Genomic DNA, 20,385 nt, shown 5'->3' on the forward strand with positions numbered 1-20,385 from the left:
CTTCAGATGCTGGCCACACTTATTTGTTTGTTTTTTTGTTTGTTTATTTGCTTGCTTACTTTTTGAGATAGGTCTTTCACTCAGGCTGGTAGTCACTGAATAGGCACAGTCAGCCAGCCATTAAGCCCTAAGACTTCTGTCTTCACTTGCACAGCCCTGGAATTATAAGCACTTACCACCATCTCTAGCTTCTTTATGTAGAGATTGAACTCAGGTCCTCATGCTTATAGCAAGGACTTTACCAACTGAGCAGTTTCTCTAGCCCCTTAAAAATCTGTTCTTAGAATTACAATTTCAGGGTCTGCTGTGTTTAAATATTTTTGCATAATCTGTAATATCTGAACCTGGGCATTCCTCTTCCTTCTTTGTTAAGAAAAAAAAAAAATCCAGTATGATGTTTCTTGAACAAAAGTTTCAGCCTTTGAAAAGTCTTAGAGAAGCTGTGTCTTCATCCCCAAGGCTAGTTTTTAGAATAGGTAGACAAATGAATTCCCCCTTTTCTCCCTTTCTTCCTTCCTCTCCCCCTCCTGCCCTCTCTGTGTGAGTGTATACGTGGGTGGGTGGGTGTGATCACTAAGTAGCTGGGTTATTTTGACATATGATGACATGAAGAGTGTTTCTGAAAACCTGAGCTTCTAGGTAGTATGCACAAGTAACGTGACAATTGCAGCAGCAGAGGTGCTAGTGGTGACAGAGAGAGAGCTCTAAGTATCACATCTGTGACCATTTATGCTCAGCTTGTCCTTATTTTGTACTAGTGTGACCATGGTATGTGTTTGCTAAGAAGTCCAGGTTGCATTTTTGTCTTGTGGTAACTATGAAGATGGCTTCTGGGTGCTTTGAATTCCTTGTATGAACTGTTTTTTCTTTTGTAGGTATTGTTGGTGAAGCAGATGAAAATGGGGAAGATTACTATCTTTGGACCTACAAAAAACTTGAAATAGGCTTTAATGGAAATCGAATTGTTGATGTTAACCTAACCAGTGAAGGAAAGGTCAAATTGGTTCCAAATACTAAAATACAGATGTCATATTCAGTAAGTTTTAAGATAATTGTATATAGGAAGAAATGGTTGTGTTTGTAAACTTTAGAAAATAAATATGTAGCTGAAAATTAGATGCAACAAAATTTCTCAGTGCATTTACATTAAGTCTCCCAAAGGAAAAGTATGTGCTTTAGATCTATAGTATGGGATGCTTAATGAGTATTGTTCTAACACAGTTACCATTGGCACCAGAAGGTGACAACTCAGCCATGTATCTTCCTGATGATTTTAGGTTGTAGGTGCTCATGTTATTTCTCTTTTCATTTGCTGTGGCAAATAGAAATGGTATGAAAGTTGCTGGGTAGGTGTAGATTGCTATGATTTGCATTATTTGATGGGAAGACTTACTCCTGCATAGTAAGAGCTTCTCAGAGTCCTTTAGCAACTCTGAAGCTAATTCTGTCCTGTTAGCTTAAAAATGATGGAAAAAAGAGAGGAGATTTTCTCTTTGCCAGTTATTTTCCTGGTCATTGAAAAGAATCTCCTTGCTTATAGCCAATTTTGAAAATTCTTTTTGTCTATATGTACCCAGCATAAGTAATTATTATATAACTACTAAGAAACGTAATATTTGTCATAAAACCACAATTTAAATACAAAAATATATGTATCCTTATTTGAATTGGTTTAAATGCTTGTAGCGTGAGTTGGTTGGTATTAATTCCTAACACATAGGCAGTATGTCAGTCTACAGTAATTAGTTCTTGAAAGCTGAAATGATCCCTCTAAGCAAAGTTTTAATATAATACTGTACTTGTTTAAACTTTTTGTATTGGGGTTGGAGAAATGGCTCAGTGGTTCAGAGCGCTGATTGCTCCTCTGTAGGACCTAGGTTCAATTCCTGGCAGCTTCAGGGCAGCTCACAACATCTTAACTGTAGTTCCAGGGGATCCAGAACCCCCTTCAGGCCTCTGCTCACACTACACATGTGTAGTGCACAGACACATACCCATATACATAAAGTCATAAAATAAAAACAAACATCTGGTACATCAGTATCTTCTCACTATTTAATTTTAATTGTGAGTCGGTATTTGTGAATTTTATATGAGTTTTGCCATTAGATTATTATTTATTGGTCTTAATTTTTAAGTGGGGTTATTTTTTTCAGGTAAAATGGAAAAAATCAGATGTAAAATTTGAAGATCGATTCGACAAATATCTTGATCCATCCTTTTTTCAACACAGGGTAGGTGTTTGTACTTTAAGATACAACATATGTGTACAGATCAGTTTCACATTGAGCATCTGCCTATGTGGGTCATTGTGCTAAGGACTATGGATTTCAAGATAGAACTACTGGTGATTTGAGATGTATATTTAAAGTCATCAGGATGATAAAGAATAATAAAACTAGCTCTCGTGATACTGTAAACCAGTTAAGAGACATACAGGGGAAGGCACAATATGTGGGAGTCAATTATAACACTTTAATTGTGAATGATGGTAATACTGGATAATGTGATTGATACCCAGGGTCAAACAGACTTCTTAATACTGACACTCATAATTAGATGAATGTTATTGGCAGGCTTCCCTACATCTGCCCCTACCCTGATAAAACTTAGAGTGTGGAGAAATAACCAGAGAAGGGACTCATCTCTTGGAAAGTACGGGTGAGAGAACAGTGCAGGTTTTGCTAGTATAAATCCTTCTACGTGGAAGATCAAGAAAGGGGATAAATGCTTCCCATAGTCCTCATTCTTCACCAGCACATGTAGGCTGCCTAAAGCACCTAGGTCGGGGTTTGGCTGGAGACTCAAGCTCAGTTTAAGGCAGCATTGTTGGTGATGTTCCTTGTTATCTCCAGTCTAAAAATTCAGCAGTAAACACTTAGGATTAGCAACACTAGGGGGCACTGGAGTGCAGCAGTTGGTAGGTTCAGTAATCTCTGATACCTGTTTGCTTTATTATTTTTATACTTAATCATAGCCAAAAGGCTTATTAGTGATGTTTTATTATTTTTAATAACTATTTTCCTGGTATAAGAATTTTAAGAGTATGCCACATGATATATTTTTTAAAGTAATTCCAAAGGGATATTAGAAGTTTTAGATAATTGATACTGCACTAATGTAGGTATTGATTTCAAGTTTATACCTTAGATTGTATTTTTTAGATTAGAAAATAGCAGAGAACCTAATTAGAAATTTTAATACTTTACATTTTTAATTTATATTTTAAACATGCAGACTATATGTATTTATGAGGAAGCTTCAATATACATACACACACAATGCATTGTTTAAGACAAATTAAATATCCCCTCAAATTCGAATACTTGTCATTTTTTTCATGATGGAAATATAAGGGGCTGATTGATGGCTTAGCTGGTGAAGTGCTTGCTGCCAGGGCTAGTGGCCTGCATTCAATTCTTGGGACCCACATGGTAGGAGGAGAGGACTGACTCCCAACGTTGTCTGACATCTACAAACAAATGTAATACAAGTTTTTAAAAAGAACATTCAAATGCACTTTTGAAATGTGTATTGTACATTGTCATTATCTGCCTACAAAAGAAGATACATATAAAAGAAACCTTTCATATACTTTCACATAAATACCTACAATACCTGCAGAAGAAAAGCACCCTACGTGTGATAACACACCAGAACAGTGCATTCTTCCCACCTATAACTTTGTACTTTTTGATAACTTTAACCCAACCCTTTCCCCCTCCTATTTTCTGCAGCCTCTTGCTGCAGACCCATTGTTTGCTGTCAGGTTCAAAGAGAGCACTTGTGTATACCACCACATACAAGTGAGATAATGTACTTGTCTTTCCCTGCTTTATTTTATGTAATACTTTTTAGCTCCATTCATGTGGAAAGTTTTAGCATTTAAGGCATACTTTTCTTATTACTAAGTGTATATAAAATTTTTCTCTTTAAAACCTCGATCAGTTGACTGACGATTTGAGTCATACATTTCCCCTCCTTTCTATTGACCTTTTTTTGTGTTATTTATTTCCTAAGTGGAAACAAAAATCCCATTTTTGGAGACATCTGCCATTTCATTTTACACTGCTTTTTAAAATCCTTGGTGACACCTTTATGATAAATTTGCATAGTCTTTTTGGGACAAACGTCTTAAAGTATGATGCATTAATTGTTTCATTTATAAATTCAGTGGGTGCTCAGTAAATTGTTGGGAGGAGGAAAATCATAGCATATGTCTCCTTCCTGAAGCCCCAGCGTAGGTAGCAGAGCCAACACTGCCCTTCCCATTCTTGCACTTCCTTAGCATTTTAGCCCAAGTAAAAAAATCTGCCCTCATTATATAAGCCAGTATGCCCTTGTGTTGTTTTCTTGGGAGCCATGTAGCTCAGAGCAGACTTTCTATGAATAACTGCAGTATGCAAGTGAAAGGCTCTGTAGTGGAGAGGGCACTATTTAATTTGAAATTTGAAGACTGGGGAGAATTTACAAAGGAGTGTAAGTCACATGTGAGAAGAAATTATATGAAAAATAAGAAGACGAAAGTGAATATGCTATCCTTGGTCACCGAACAGTGGTAGAACCAATAGAACTGTAAGGTGCAATGGAAAAAAAGGTTGTTGAAGATGTAGAAGGCGATTTTACAGGAAGGATAGAATCCTGGGAAATTGGTTTGCTGGCTATGAGGAAATTGAGCTGTGTAAGTTTTTGGAACAGAGAGTGATAATGAACATCACATTGTGGAAAGATTTGTTTGATAACCTTGTACAGTATACATTGGAAAGAAGGAGAGAGATCAGACAGCAGCAAGAGGCTAAGGGGAAATTAGACTTGTTGAATTGTGAGATGATACCATGGGAATGCAGAGGAAGGGATAAATTTCAAAGGAAAGCAAGTTTAATAATTAGGACTAGAGAGATGGCTCAGAAGTTAAGAACACAGTACTTGCGCAGAGCACCTAAGTTCAGTTCCCAGTATTCATGTCTGACCGTTCACAACTGTCTCTTACTCCAGTGCCAGGGGACTCCTTCCCTGGCTTCCACATGCACCCACACATGTATGCATATACTCATGCACTGCTACACATATACAATTAAAACTAAAATAAATCTTAAGTTCAATAACTATTACTTATTAATAATTAAGGAGGAGGAAGGACCAAAAATAATTCTAAATTTTAAAGGCCAGATATTAGTTCCATTAATAGAAGCTAAAGAATAGGAAATGAGTGGCATATCTAAGGAAAGATGATAAATCTACTAAGTGTAGTCCCAACCTGAAATTCCTTGAAAGCATTTAAGAGGGAATTGTGGTAGTTAGTGAAAGTCTGAACCATGAAGTCGAGTGAAAGCTGGAGATTTGAGCAGATGAAGGCTGAAGGTGTTAACCAACATCATCACCGGAAAAAGCTGGTACAAAGTTCTTGAGCCTAGGAATCATGGTTGAATACCAAGACTGGAGCTTTTGGTTAAGTTGGCCAAGGGTGAACAGTGGGAATATGAAAAAGAAGCAATAGTTAGTGACTTGGGATGGTTGAGTGCCAGCAAAGGTTAGAATTGGCAGAGGGATAGGGAGATGGAGCAGATCACCCAGCTTCTGAATCAATTTAGAAGTTCATCGCAGGGGTCAGTGAGCTGGCTCATTGGTAAAAGTTGTTGCCCCCAAGCCTAATGACTTCAGCTTAATCTTTGGAGCCCACACGGAATGTGAGAACTCCCACAAATTATCCTCTGATCCGTTCACAAATATATATACATACAAAATTAATAAATGTTAAAAATATTCAGAACTTCATTGCAGGTCTTTGGGGGTCAGATCGCATTGTGAAGAAATGCGGAAGAAATGTAGTCTTGTTTGAAAAGTGTTGGTTACTTTTTATAGGACAAAAATGTAATAGACATTGTAAAAGATGTGAATATTCATAGCATAGAGTTTGTGATGTGTACTCAATTCTCTCTGCCTTCTGCTGCCTTCTGGTTAACCCTTGTGATGATTCTGGAAGTAGGCAATACTAAGTCGAAATGGAAGCAAATGAATCCATTGGGTTGATATCACAGACTGCTTTTTCTTACAAATTTTCAGTTCTTTTATTCCTTTTTTTTTTTTTTTTGCAAAGTTTTCAAAATATGCAGTCATTGTTTTGTTTATAATTCTAGCAGGTACTCAGTTAGGTAAGTTAGTGGAGGATGGATGGATGGAAGGAAAGTAAGTAGGTAGGTAGGTTGGTTGGCTGGTTTTTGTGTGAGTCAGACAGTTAGTTGGTGATCTGCACTTCAGGAAGAGCTGTAGAATTTGTCCTGTCCCCAAAGCTCAGGGAGGGTCACCAAGTCTGGTGTATATCCTCAGCACATTAGACCAAGTTAAAGCTGTTCTCGTCCTATAGGGAGATTGCTGATTCTGGAGAAAGGCAATTGGTGTTGGGTGCTGATGGTGTGTTTTGGGGGTGGGGTACAGAATGAGAGAGGAAAACCCCTCAGTGGGAATGAGTAGTACAAGTCTTGGAGAACACATCTAAGCAGGTTGTGTTGTGCTGGATGGTAGAAGACAGGGGAAAACATGACGTTGGGAACTTGAAGAAGAGAGAAACTTCAGAAATACCCAAGACCTTTGGTAACTGAGTAAGTGTACAAAACCACAGACTTAGTTCAAGTTAGATGTACTTTGGCAATAAAGTAGTGCTTGGTAACTATAGGCCACAATCTGGATATATTTTTGTGACAAATGTACAGACAATGTCAAAGTCAAGAGCCTTGAGAACAATGAGGAGTTGAGGAATACCTTCTTGTTCTGGTAGCCACTGGGGTTGACTACTTGGGAAAGGAAAGGACAGTATGCAGATGATATGACATGACTAACTGAAAGCAAGTGAGGAAGCCTATATCCATGGTGGCGGCGGTGGTGGTGGGAACTGCAGCATTTTAAAGAGGCTTTCAGCTTTCAGTCACTTAGGAGACAAGCACATTTATTATCTACGGTTCCTGCCAGACACAGTGCCATGCCCTTGCGTCATCTATCTCTGTAGTGCACACAGCACAGGGTGCTGCCTCCATTTTCACATGAGAGAGCATGGAAGTTGGCAGAACTTAAGCTAAAACCTAAGCCTTTTTTATTTCATTGCCCCTGTGCTTTCCATGGAAAGCTGATTTGTGTATGCCTTATGGCTAAATAATATTTAAGTGGTTTAGTAAATACAACTGAAAAATCTGTAGATGATAGCATGCTTTTCTAAAGGTTGGTTTTAAGGAAGGCTAGTCCTTATCATTCTGAACACTTACCCCAATGAGTCTGGAGTTTGGAATTTTTATATAAAAGATAGGAAAATGCTGTTTTTCTCCTGTTAACCTACAGTTGACATCATAAAACATGAGTTTTATAACTGATACGTCACACTGGTAACACTTTATTCTCTGTTATTTTAGATTCACTGGTTTTCAATTTTCAATTCCTTCATGATGGTGATCTTCTTAGTGGGTTTAGTTTCCATGATTTTAATGAGAACTTTGAGAAAAGATTATGCCCGATACAGTAAAGAAGAAGAGATGGATGATATGGTGAGTAAACACTATATTTAATAAAAACTCTTTGTCATAAATTTATTTTAGGTGTGTGTGCACATGTTCGTGCATGTATGTTACAGGTGCTTAGATAGGTTAGATGTGTTGGATTCCCCTGAGAGTTGCAAGCCACCTGATGTGGGCACTGGGAATTGAACTTGGGTCTTTTCAAAGACTTTTAAATATATTTTTTAAAGATTAAAAATATTTATTAGTGTTGTTTGTGTGTATGATGTCTGTGGGCATGCATGCCAGAACATGTATGTTGAGGTCAGAGGACAACTTGATGAAGTTGTTTCCCTTCTTCCACCTTTACATGGGTCCTAGGGTTGAACTCAGGTGGTCAGAATTTGCCTGCTGAGCCGTCTCCAGCCAATTGTATTTTTAATGTTGGAATATAGATTGCAGTTTCTCATCTAAAGTTAGTAAGGACAGGTGAGTTTTCAGAATTCAGGATTCTTAGGTTTCAAAGAAGACATAAAGCCAGGTGCAGTAGCAGATACCTGTAGTTCCAGATATTCAGGAGACTGTGGCAAGGGGATTGCCTGGACCCAGGACTTTGAGACAAGCCTTACTTTTCTGGTGATGTGGCTCAGTGGGAAAGTGCTTGCCTGGTGTTGGAGTTAATCCCCAGCATTGCAAAGTTTAAAAGCAATAATGATAATGTTCCCTGTGAGATCTAGAATCATGCTCTATTATTTTTTCTTCAATAGAACGTAAATGTTCCCCTGAGTGAGATGTGATCTCAGTATGATGTCACACATCATACTTAGGAAACAAACTGTAGTTTACAGAGCGCCTGGTTTTAGAATCACTTTCAGGGAGATATAGGATAGTTTTGATTATTTAATATTTAAATATTAATATTTGATTAATTAATATTTAATATTGTTAAGTGTTGAATTAAATTTAAGGGATGGGTAGAAGGATTAATATACATTTAGTTTAATGGTTCAAAGAGATCCTTAATGCTTTATTAAATTACAGAACCAACAGTGTCCCATAGAATACTAATATCTAGGTATACTTCATTAAATAGGCCTGAGAGACAGTTTAAAATGTCAAATCTTAACATGCTAAGACATTGTGATAATGGTAAAAAAAATTCCCTCTTAAATAGTTTCCTTAAGAAACTTTGTTTCAGAAATTGCTTAAGAATCATTGGCTGTTATTCAGACCGAATGTAAATATCGAATTTTTTTTTAAGCTGTAGATAGCTAAATATCCCTATCTGATATTTTCCCTTGGGCTGTAAAGGGCATTTCTGTATTTTTAGGGTAAGTACTGGTATAAATATACTTGTCTTTTCTTGTCTGCTTGGCCATTGAGGGTGGTGAACCTTAGTCACCACGTGAGTGGCAGCGTGGGGCTTGAGTCCTTCACTCTTCCTTTTGCTCCCCAGCCTTTTCTCCCCCTGCATTTGCCTTCCTGAATCTCAATACAGTGTTAGGACAGGGGGTAACTTGAAATGTCTCTCCTCAGTAATTTGAACTCTTAAAAAGCTGTAAGTGTGGAAGGAGGGAGTTTACAACTATTATTTCTTACCTTACTTTCAGTGTGATTCTGAATGGGTTAATTTCTCTCTGTACATATTTCTATGTCTTATATACAGGATAGAGACCTAGGAGATGAATATGGATGGAAGCAGGTGCATGGAGATGTGTTTAGACCATCAAGTCACCCTCTGATATTTTCTTCTCTCATTGGTTCTGGATGCCAGATATTTGCTGTGTCTCTCATTGTTATTATTGTTGCCATGATAGAGGATTTATACACAGAGTAAGTGCTTATACTTTACCACTTTTTGTTGTTGTAAATAGTTTTTTAGTCATTATAATCTATTAAGTCAACCATTATTAAATATTCACTTATTTCAGTAATTTAGAATTTTAGTAATTTACTGTCCATGCTATTATTGTTGACAAATCTTAACTTTAAACTTTAAATGTTTTCCTGTATATGCTTAAACTTTCCATCATTGCTGATCATTCCAAGTTGCACTGGTTATGTCATTAGAGAGGCAGAACTACTTTTAGTCCAGCAGAACTACTTTTAGTTCAGAGCTGTTTGAAAAAGGAAACAGACATTTTTCAGATTCATCTGGATTATCATAATTTCAGTTACTAAATTAATACTTAACATTTATACTCAGACTGAGACCTCTACAAGAGTAAAACAAAGCACTTTACAGTATTGCTTTATTTTTTTAAGAGACCTTGGTTAATATGCTATCTTTGCACAGTTTTGGGTATTAGCAAAACCATTTGCCAGTGATTCTTGTAAATCACTGTTTGTGCTCAAATGTGTATATGTTTGGGCATGTGCATGTCTCAGCATGAATATGGAGGTCAGAGGAGACTGTCAGGAGTTGGTTCTCGGCTTTCACGATATGTTCCCAGGTAGCTGCCAAACCATTTACCTTTACCTGCTGAACCAGCTCAGGCCTCTGGAGAGTGTGGTCCTGTTATCTTGTTCTCAGAGAGCCACATCTTGTACAAACAAAGGCATTGTGGTGTCTCGGTATTCGTTATAATTCAGGCATCAGAAAGCAGCCTGTGAAGTCCTCAGTCAGAGTATCTCCAGTTATATTTCAGTTCATTGTAAATTCTTTCTTATATGTGTGTAGCAATTCATGGACAAGTAATCAGTTTGTGCCGCTGAAAAAATGGCTCTTTAGTCGTAACGTAGCACTTTCCCCTCAACCCTGATGACCCGAGTTTGGTGTCACTGTGAGAGGAGAAGGCTAATTTCAGAACGTTGCCATCTGACTTCCATCTGTGTGCTGTAATGTGCGTGCCCACACTCAGGCACAGATCACACACAACAATAATAATAAGTGATTTTAATTTAACCATATACTAAATTGCTATTCCTCTGCTGCATAGCTCCTTGAGAGGAGGACTAGGTCTTGATAAATTCTAGACTACTCATATAGAAGTACCTAGTTAATGTTTATTTAACTGAAGGGAATGCGTATTAACCAAACAAGCTGTTTCTCAAAAATGTCTGATATTTCTGTAATCTAATCTCATTGTATTGCCATTCATTTACATTTTAAAATAGTTGAACCAAATTTCAACTGCAGATTTTGATGAATAGTTCATATTTAAAAGTGGTAAAGCTGTCAGAATGGTTATGATGGAGAAGTGATGACATCAGGGTTCCATGCTTTTACTTTGTATGCATCTGAACCTTCAATGTGCACATCAGCCCTATGTAAAATTTCTATCCTGCAGGCAAGAAAGCAAAGCTCAGTAAGGTAAAGTCATTTCACTAAATTACACACTGCTACTAAAGGATGATAAACTGGGTTTGATGGAATTTTGGAGTTTTTAATTTACAATGTTATGGAAATGAAAATGGTGATATAGCAGTGTGAAATGGTGAGGAGTGAAATGCATGTGAAGGTGAAATAAATCACTGATGTGACATAATTACTCTAAAAAAGAGCAGCTAAGGTAGTAGGTGAGAATTCCTGTGCCTCTGTGATCACTCTGACACTCAGAGGGAAAGCTTTTGAAGTGTTGTAGGTAGAAGAGCGGTGTCACTGTGGCCCCCGTTCATGTGTGGTATCAGCTCATGAGAGAGCCTGCTAACCCCACCTCCTGTGCTCTCTGAGCCTCCCTTCCAGCCCTGAGAATGGCTGCCACTCTGGACTCTTCATTGTAAATGAAAGGGGCTTTATTGCAGGGTGAGGGATAAATGCCCTGTAGAATATTTTTAAACAAAGAAACAAAAGAAAGCTCTGAATGGTAAAACTGCCCTGAGCGGAGAGTGTAGACTTAACCTGGAAGTAATTTTGGATTTTGGGTCAGCTTTTTGAGCTTTTCTGTTAATACTAAGAACTTCTGCCTGGAATTAGGCTCATCTTACACTAAAACTAGCTCTATTTTCTTTGTAGTTAACAAACCCCTTTATAAAGAAAATGGGTCATATTTGTCCTTTTTTGTGGAAGGAGTAAAATCAGCACTTACAATGTTTGAGTTCTTGGAAGAATAGATTTGTTTTTTTAAACTGATTAATTTTGAGACCTGCGGTCTTTTTGAGAATGTTAAATTGTTACACTTGGATTTAGTTGACTGGATAAACACTGCAGTGTCTTCACTGTTGAGATGGACTGTACATTTAATCCATTTGTTTTTGCAGCCACTTTAAGGAAATAAGCACAAGTGTTTGAACAGATTCTACATAGTGTAAAACCAATGGGCCAAAGTGTAGGACATTAATATATAGTAATTATTTTTACTTTTCAGCAAATTTTACTGTTATCTATTTAATATCTCTTTTAGCTAGGCATTTTAAAAATAGTTTTTTATACTTGTACTCAACATGAAGGTTGATTTAATTCCCTAGATACCATTATTGGAAAGAAGTTAGAGATTGTCAGATTTAAGATTTCCTTTTGGACCAGTAGGTTTTGTTTTGTTTTCATCTTTTACAGAAAAAAAAAAAAAAAAGAAACTAGATAAAGTAAGTCTTGGCATGTTGTATCATTTAAAATAGAGTATCATTTAAATAAATTATCTACTTGAATTTTATTTTTGGTAGCAGGCAAAAATCTAGTGTTGAACCAGTTATAAAAAGGAATATTCTGTTATCTTTTTTTCAACAAAGAATATTCTGTTCCATGTGATGGAACTGCTGTATAGAGTTGTAAATAGAATTTTAGTGCCAGCTTGTCATTGGTGCCAAAGGAACGAGCAGTGTTTATTTAGACTGTATTATAAATTCAGCTGTACACTAGACACAGTTTGGTACAATTTAAGCTCACCTTTGACTGGGAATTCTTTTATGGCTTTTAGCAATCCACAATAGGGTGCTTTTTCCTTTCTGATAAATAGAGCTTTGATGCTAAAGTAATGCTTAAGGGGACAGGCTCCATGTTTTTGGTTTATTCTGTTTTAATTTATCATACATATTTTTATGCCTTTGCAGGAGGGGATCAATGCTCAGTACAGCCATATTTGTCTATGCTGCTACATCTCCAGTGAACGGGTATTTTGGAGGAAGTTTGTATGCTAGACAAGGAGGTAACTGAGGAATTAGCACTCTTGAATCTTTAATTATTGATGGTATTTTTCTACTGTGAAGTATTTGAAATTTAAAATGGGCAGTATAGGTTGTACAAATAGTAAAGGCCCTTGTTATATTGTACATATAACCTCTATCAAACCTATTATGTTTTCTATCTTGTTTTTATGGAACCTTTGTGTTTTATTTCCTGAAATTAATGAATAATTAATAGATTGTCTCCATTGTGAAGTTAGCACCAAAGAACATGTACAAGAGAACATCTAAATTATTGATGTTATGTTTCTTTGAGGTACTTAGCTCACTAGATGTGCTCCTGGTGAGCCTGCCTTTATATTCATCCATAAAGTAACTTTTTATGGGTGACTATAAAAGTATGTTTTATGGATACTTAGTGGCTTATAGATAAAGCTCATGGACAATGGTAGGATATTAGGAAACAGATACCATAGTGTCTCTTAAATTATGGTCAAAGGACTCACAAACATTTCTGTTACTTTGTGTCCACTCTTTCAGGTGAAAGAGTTTCATCTTAAATGCCCTCTTTGCTCCTCTGTTACATTCCCCAAACCGTGAGGGGTGTGTGCTGGTGCTTGTTTCCGTGATGGTGTTCTGAGAGTCTCTTCTCTCTACTTCCAATAATCTAGTGTTCCGAGTAGTTTTCCCACCAGCCTGACCCACAGCCGCATCAACCCCCAAATAACACACAGAGATGATGTATTAGATACAAAGCTGTTGGCCAGTTACTAGTGTTTATTATTGGCTAGCTCTGTCTTAAATATTAACCCATTTCTATCAATCTAAGTGTTTCCACTTGGTCTTGGCTTACCAGAAAAAGGGTCCGGACATCTTACTCCTCTTGATCCTACAATCTAGGGTCACACAGGCTCTTACACTGATGCATTTGCATATTTTCACCTAAAACTGAAAGGTGTTTGAAAGACCTCAAGTCTGCTTAACTATAGTGATATATGTGTGTGTGTATAAATATATATAAATTAAGTATGTATATATATATATATTTAAATTTAAATATATATGCTTAATATTTTAAATTTAAATTTGAAACAAGCTTTTCAAGTTGACAAGTTTTACATGTCAATCCCAGTTCCCTCATCCTCCCATCCTTCCCTTTCTGCTCCCCAGGGAGGGGGTAGCCTTCCATGGAGATCTTTAAAGTCTGTCATATCTTTTGGAGCAGGGCCTAGGCACTCTCCCATGTGTCTAGGCTGAGAGAGTATCCCTCTATGTGGAATGGACTCCCAAAGTCCATTCGTATACTAGGGATAAACACTTAACCACTACCAGAGGCTCCATAGACTGCCTAGTCCTCCTAACTGACACCCACATTCAGGGGGGCTGGGTTGGTCTTATGCTGGCTTCCCAGCTCTCAGACTGGGGCCCATGAGCTCCCCTTGTTCTAATCCCAGTACTTTGAAGGCTGAGTCAGCAGGATTGTCACAAATTCAGGAATAGTACAGAAACCTGGAAACTTTTATAGGTAGTAGGAAATCAGAGCAGAGGATCATTTAAAGTCCTCCTGGATGGCCATGTTTACCATTGCTTATTTTGTAGATTTTACTAGATATAATGTGAACAATGCCTTTGTTTTAGGCAATTCTTTGGATGATCTGAAGACATATCATTATAGATATATCTGGGATAGGTATGGGAAATAAGTCCTGCTGTATAGGATGGTAATTCCACCACCAAAAATGAAAAATCTCTGACAGAATTAGAACTAGAAAAACATTTAGCTTTATATCCAGGCTATAACAAATGGTGTACAAAATCAGGGAAATTCTTGGCAGAATCAAAATAAAGACATCAGAGTATTTACTATACCACAGGTCATTGCTCTTTTTCAGTACAAGTACTTTATAAATTTTCTGCTACACCAACTTGAAGAGCTAGACTGGTCTTTATTAGATAATTGATTTGAAACAGTTATTAGTATATCAGGTTTAATAACCTTTGTATTGAATTTTTAAGTAAATAACTTAGAAATACATAATACATTTCAAACATTAGTGCATATTTGTGTAGCTTGAATTTTTTTTTTTAATATCTTCCCTTTTCTTTCAGGAAGGAGATGGATAAAGCAGATGTTTATTGGGGCATTCCTTATTCCAGCTATGGTGTGTGGCACTGCCTTCTTCATCAACTTTATAGCCATTTATTATCATGCCTCTAGAGCCATTCCTTTTGGAACAATGGTGAGTTGCTTGAATTTTAATTTGAAACAGTATGCTTGTAGCCATTCTAATACAAGTCCTGCTGCCTTTTGAGAGCCCTCTCCTACTGATGTTAGGAAGTTTCAGCTAGTTCATATTGAGTCTTGGAAAGTTTTTGTTAGGCTCCAAAAACTATTGGTTAATTTTAATCCTAAACCTAAGGTCCCCTACATTCTTTTGATTCAGTGAAGTGAAAAGTTGATTTTATAGTTTTTATCATAGATGGGAGAGAACTGTTGGATGAATATATTTTAGAGAAAAAATACCAAGAAACATGAGTGTTTTATTAAGGTGATCTGAGTTCTGATTTGCTTTTTTGTTTCTGGGATAAAAACACTGACCAAAACCAACTTGGGGATTTATTTGACTTAAAGATTATAACTCGTCATTGAGGAAAGCCAGGTCAGGATCAAGGTAGGACTTTGAAGCAGTAACTGTGCAGGAGTGCTGCTTCCCGCCTTGCTTCTGGCCTCATGTTCAGCTGTCTTATGCATCCCAAGACCAACTGTCTGCAGTGGGCTGGACACCCTCCACTAATCCACAGTGAAGAAAATGCCCCAGAGTATGCCTACAGGCTGATCTGATGGCTACAGTTCAACTGAGATTCTTTCTTCCCAAGTGTGTCAGGTGAACAACCAATGCTAATGATGAGACTCTATCCCTTGGGATCTTTGACACACAAACGTATTACTTTAAATCATAACCTTTCCTTTCTTGTTCCCCAAGATCTTATTAGTATTATAAAATACAGTACACCCTCTTTCAAAATTGGGCTGGAGAGATGGCTCAGTGGTTAAGAGCACTGACTGCTCTTCCAGGGATCCTGAGTTCAATTCTCAGCAACCACATGGTGGCTCACAACCATCTATAATGAGATCTGGTGCCTTCTTCTGGTGTGCATGAAGATGGGTCACCCGTATACATAAAATAAATAAAATACTGAAAGATATTAAAAACATTTCATCACATTAAAAGTTCAGTGTCTCTTTTGAAATCCCATCTCTTAACTGTATGCTCCCATAAAGTCAAAACCATGTTATATATGTTCCAAAAAGGGAAAACCATGGCATACGAACAACCAGATTAAAGCAAAACACCCTATTTAACAGAATAAATCAAGTACTGTGGCTCAGTGTCTAGAATCTGGGACTCACACTTCTGGGCTTCAAAGGGTTTGAGCAGCTCAAGCTGGAAGCTCAGAAAGCTCTACTCACGAATGCACGCATGCACTTACCTTTTCTTGTCTTGTGGGCTCAAGCAGGTCCATTCCACACTGCAAATTCCTTATTCCTTTGGTGGATGTCTCTGGTATGTTGAAGCTGAGACTGTACCTTTACTAGTGGCTTCTGCTGGCCTCTTTAGGGACTTTAACCCTGCCACATGGAGCTAAACCTCAACTTGTCTCCATGACCTCTTCAATTCTGGGGTTTCCACAGCAATGAGACTGTACCTTTATCAGTGATCTCTGTTTGGCTTTCTTCAGGGACACCTTGACCCTGATACACAGTGCCAAATTTCAAGGACTCTGCATGACCCCTTCATGCCTTTAAACTCAGTGCCGTGTTGGAGACTCTTAGACATTATATGGCAAGCTCTGCTGCTGGCCTGTTGTGCAGCAGTGGCCCCCTCTGGACCACAGATTGTGTACACAGACCCTGAGGAAAGTACTCCTGAAGACTAGGGTTAGTGGTCCTCAACCTGGGGATTGAGTGAGCCTTTCACAGGGGTCACATATCAAACATCCTGCACATCAATGTTTACATTACAATTCATAACAGTAGTAAAATTGGAATAACAATTCAATAATCTTATGTTGGGGATCACCCTAACATGAGGAACTGTATTAAAGGGTCATAACATTAGGAAGGTTGAGAACTAATGATCTAGACCATAGGCACTGTGTGTCTGAGAGGCAAGGTACTCTACTGACTGCATAGCTTAGTTTGAAAATCAGTCTAGAGGTTCTCCTGTGTGTTCTTCCCAAGGCTTCAGCTCCCTCAGATAGCTCATGAACACGAATTCTTTCTCTGGAGGGCCATCATGCTAATTGTCCATCTTAAGTTCTCACAGCTGATAGCAGCTAACCTTAGTGACTTCAAGCTTTCTTATGTAAAAGTAACAGGTAATTAAGGATTTTGTTTACCAGGGATCTGGATTTCAGTCTAGATATTGCTGTTACCAGGACTAGCTTGAGGTAGGATTGAAAGATAGTTTGTCTTTAGACTCTTTGGTTCCTGTGAACCTAATTATACAAAGAACTACAAAACTTATTATTAAGTTAAACTTGTTGAACAATAAGTAGCTCTAGAAGTTTCACAAACCTTAGCAGAAGTTCATGGTAATACTATAAAATCTAGTGGCCTTCAAGAGAATATTTACAAGATGCAAGAATTCTCTATCTAAGGAATTGTTTCATCTATAGTGGGTAGGTCTTCTTACCTTAATCGGTGCAATCAAGACATTCCACTACAGACATGCCCACAGGCCAACATAATCTAGGTAATCTCTCATTGAGACTTTATTCTCAGGTGATTCTAGATTGTCTCAAATAGATAATTAAAAGTAACCGTTCCAGCTTGGGGGGGGGGGGTGCATGCCTTTAATCCCAGCACTGGGAGGCAGAGGCAGGTGAATCTCAGTGAGTTCAGGCCAGCCTGGTCTACAAAGTGGGTGTTACACAGAGAAATCCTGTTTTGGGAAAAACAAAACAACAACAAAAGAACCCATTACCTGAGCTGACTTGAATAAATGATAGGGTAAACAAATGCATTTTATGAAAATACTTTCAAAGAAAGCTTCAGACATGGATCAGAATTGGAACAAGCAAGTGGTTCTGTTCTTCTTTTTCATCAAATAACTTTACACAAGAAAAGTACAAGGAAGCATTCTTTTATAAAAAGAAGTGAGGCTTAAGCCAGCTCATGTAATTGATTATGTGGAGTTCCCAGCTACTTCAGTCCAAAGTGTCTTTGCTTATGTGTGTGTTTTCTTACAGAGCAGAGATACCATATTGGCAGGGGAGAAGTTTGTGAAACTGGACCCAGATCTCCTTTTCTAGGGGAAAAGGAAGAAAGTAGATTCCACTCTGATGAGGCACAAGATTTTAGAATTAGTTATTAATTTTTTTAAAGAATGGAAGCAATTAGCATTAGGAGCTAGTGTGAATTCATAAAAGCAAAATGGCTAGAACGCTGTCATTTCCCAACCTGAGTAGGTTTTAGAAAACTAGAACACCATAGCATAAGTAAACATGGTATCTTATTGGCCAAGGTAAAGAAATGTGGCCAGAGTCATTGTGATGAGGCTCTGAGCAGCTGCAGAGCAGAGCATTGGGATGTTACTGCACATACTGCCCTTAGTGGTCTGATAGGAGCAACATATTCTGTAGTTCATGGTGTTTGCATAGCTGTTACTCTATTTGGTTTTCAAAGAAACTAAATAGAAATCAGGGGTAGGGCACGCACTTATCTGTATCATAGAGTTAAACCCCCAAGATTTTTATGTAGTAATTGGCCCAGTCCATATTTCTTGTGTTTGGGTTGTGTTGTTAGTGGTGAAGATGAGGATTGTTCATTGAGTTTGTTGTTTGTACTTTTTTCTGTCAAAATGAGTTTCAGGTAAAATGTAAAATGAAGAGCCCCGGCGGACCCTTGCCAGTTCCAACACTTGATGCTGTCAGTCTTAAATTTATCTGGTCCAGTCAGGGTGTAACAGGCCTACATGTCATTTCTCCAATTGACCTGACGGTCACATTGAAGGTTTTATGGGGGGGAAGGATTGCTTATTTGCATATGCATCTTTTTAAATGAATGTTAAAAATCTTTTGTGCTTGTATTTTATCCTCATGATTCCCCCCTCCCCCCAAGACAGTCTCTTTACACAGCCCTGGCTATCCTGGAACTCACTATGAAGGCCTTGAACTCACAAAAATTTACCTGCCTCCTCTTTCCAAGTGCTGGGATTAAAGATGTGAACCACTAAGACTGGCTGTGTGTGTGTGTGTGTGTGTGTGTGTGTGTGTATACATACGTGTGTATACAGGAGTGCATATGGTGTGGGGAGGGCTACGTTCATTCCCAGGGTGCAGGTGAAGCTCAGGACAACTCATAGGAAGGGGTCTGTTCTCTTTCACCATCTGGGCTTCAGGGGTCAAATGCAGGTTGTCATGTTTGGCAGCAGGAACCTAATACCCACTGAACCACCTGCCCTTATCTTTTTAAATGGGTGTAATTTATTGGATGAGAGGAGTTTTTTATACATTGTAGGTAGAAGTTATTTGCTTTAAAGTATTTTTGCAGCAATAATTTTGTTTCTATTTAAGGGCAATTTTACTAATTTTGAAGACTAGTATATTGATAGATTTTTTTTCCTTTCCTAGTTTGTTCTTTTTTTTTAAATATGTATTCATGATTTATTAATTTTTATTTAATGTGTATTAGAGCTTTGCCTGTATAAGGGTGTTGAATCCCCTGGAACTGGAGTTACAGACAGTTGTGAGCTGCCATGTGGGTACCAGGAATTGAACCGTGGTCACAGCCAGTGCTCTTAACCACTGAGCCATCTCTCCAGCCCCTCCTAGTTTGTTCTTATAACTATCCTATTTAGGGAGTCTTTTGCCAAATTGAACATCAGCAAAGCTCTCCTTGTATGTTGTCTTTAGAAACCCTGTAGTTTCATCTTTGAATCCCCGAGGCCCCTGAGATAAGCTTGAGAACTTTATTGCACACAGCCCTCTGTTAGAAGGGCTCCCCTGCCTGCAGCACTTGCCGAGGCCTGGCTGGTGGCTGGCTGCACAGCCGTGGAGAGACACACATGGAGAGACACACATGGACACAGTGAGCTTGGGCATTCTTTCCCTAACTAACTGCCTCATAAAAAGTCCTGTGCATAAACTACATTAAAAAGTGAAATAGTAGACATGGCAAGCAGAGACTTGCCAGGTTGGGGAGGGCATTCAGCTTTGTGTCTTCCATGCCCTTCTAGAGCCCTGCTGTTCCTGCTTTGTTAGGAGTTTCTGTTGGAAACGCATGTTAGGTTTTGCAGCAACTTTTAATCCTGCACCTTTTGAGATGGTGGTGACTAACATGGTTGTCTAATCTTAAGTTAGTCTTGTATTTCTTTGGTAAAGTTCCATTTACTAGATTTCATTTTATGTATGTATTTGTAACGCCCCTCCCCCCCTTTTTTTTAAATAACGCTAGCTTTCTGCAGCACATTTTTTCATTTTTTTAATAGAAATGAAGTAACCCAAGAAATAGGATGGAGAGTTATGAACTAGAACTAGCATGTTGAAACTCTGTGGACACATTAAACAAGTTTTTTTTTTTTTTTTTTTAAGATCTGTGAGTTGGCAATACCTGGGTTATAGAATCCATTGGTTGGAATGTCCAATAAAGTAAAATCAATTAACTTGGTTATAATAATGAAAGATGAGGGGTAGACTTGTTAAGAGCATGCCAGCTGACCGGGAAAGAGATCTACAAGGTACTTTATTGGGGGCAGTGTGGAAGACTTGTGGGGGGGTAAGGTGCGAGGGGAGAGTTCAGTTTTTGTGTGATTCAGTGTGAGCATTTTTTCCTGCTTCT

At 38.0% G+C, this 20,385-nt stretch overlaps 1 protein-coding gene across 1 annotated transcript in view; it reads left to right on the forward strand.

The window, feature by feature from the left end:
* Tm9sf3 (transmembrane 9 superfamily member 3) overlaps positions 1-20,385 on the forward strand; it is a 46,192-nt gene that overhangs the window by 17,898 nt on the left and 7,909 nt on the right. Inside the window, exons 4-9 of the mRNA XM_051199937.1 lie at positions 876-1,036; positions 2,157-2,234; positions 7,401-7,532; positions 9,148-9,314; positions 12,471-12,565; positions 14,652-14,782. Coding sequence (XP_051055894.1) covers positions 876-1,036; positions 2,157-2,234; positions 7,401-7,532; positions 9,148-9,314; positions 12,471-12,565; positions 14,652-14,782 — 764 coding nt within the window. The remainder of the gene's footprint in view (positions 1-875; positions 1,037-2,156; positions 2,235-7,400; positions 7,533-9,147; positions 9,315-12,470; positions 12,566-14,651; positions 14,783-20,385) is intronic.

Source organism: Phodopus roborovskii, unplaced genomic scaffold (assembly GCF_943737965.1).
Source record: "Phodopus roborovskii unplaced genomic scaffold, PHOROB, whole genome shotgun sequence".
Lineage (NCBI taxonomy): Eukaryota > Metazoa > Chordata > Mammalia > Rodentia > Cricetidae > Phodopus > Phodopus roborovskii.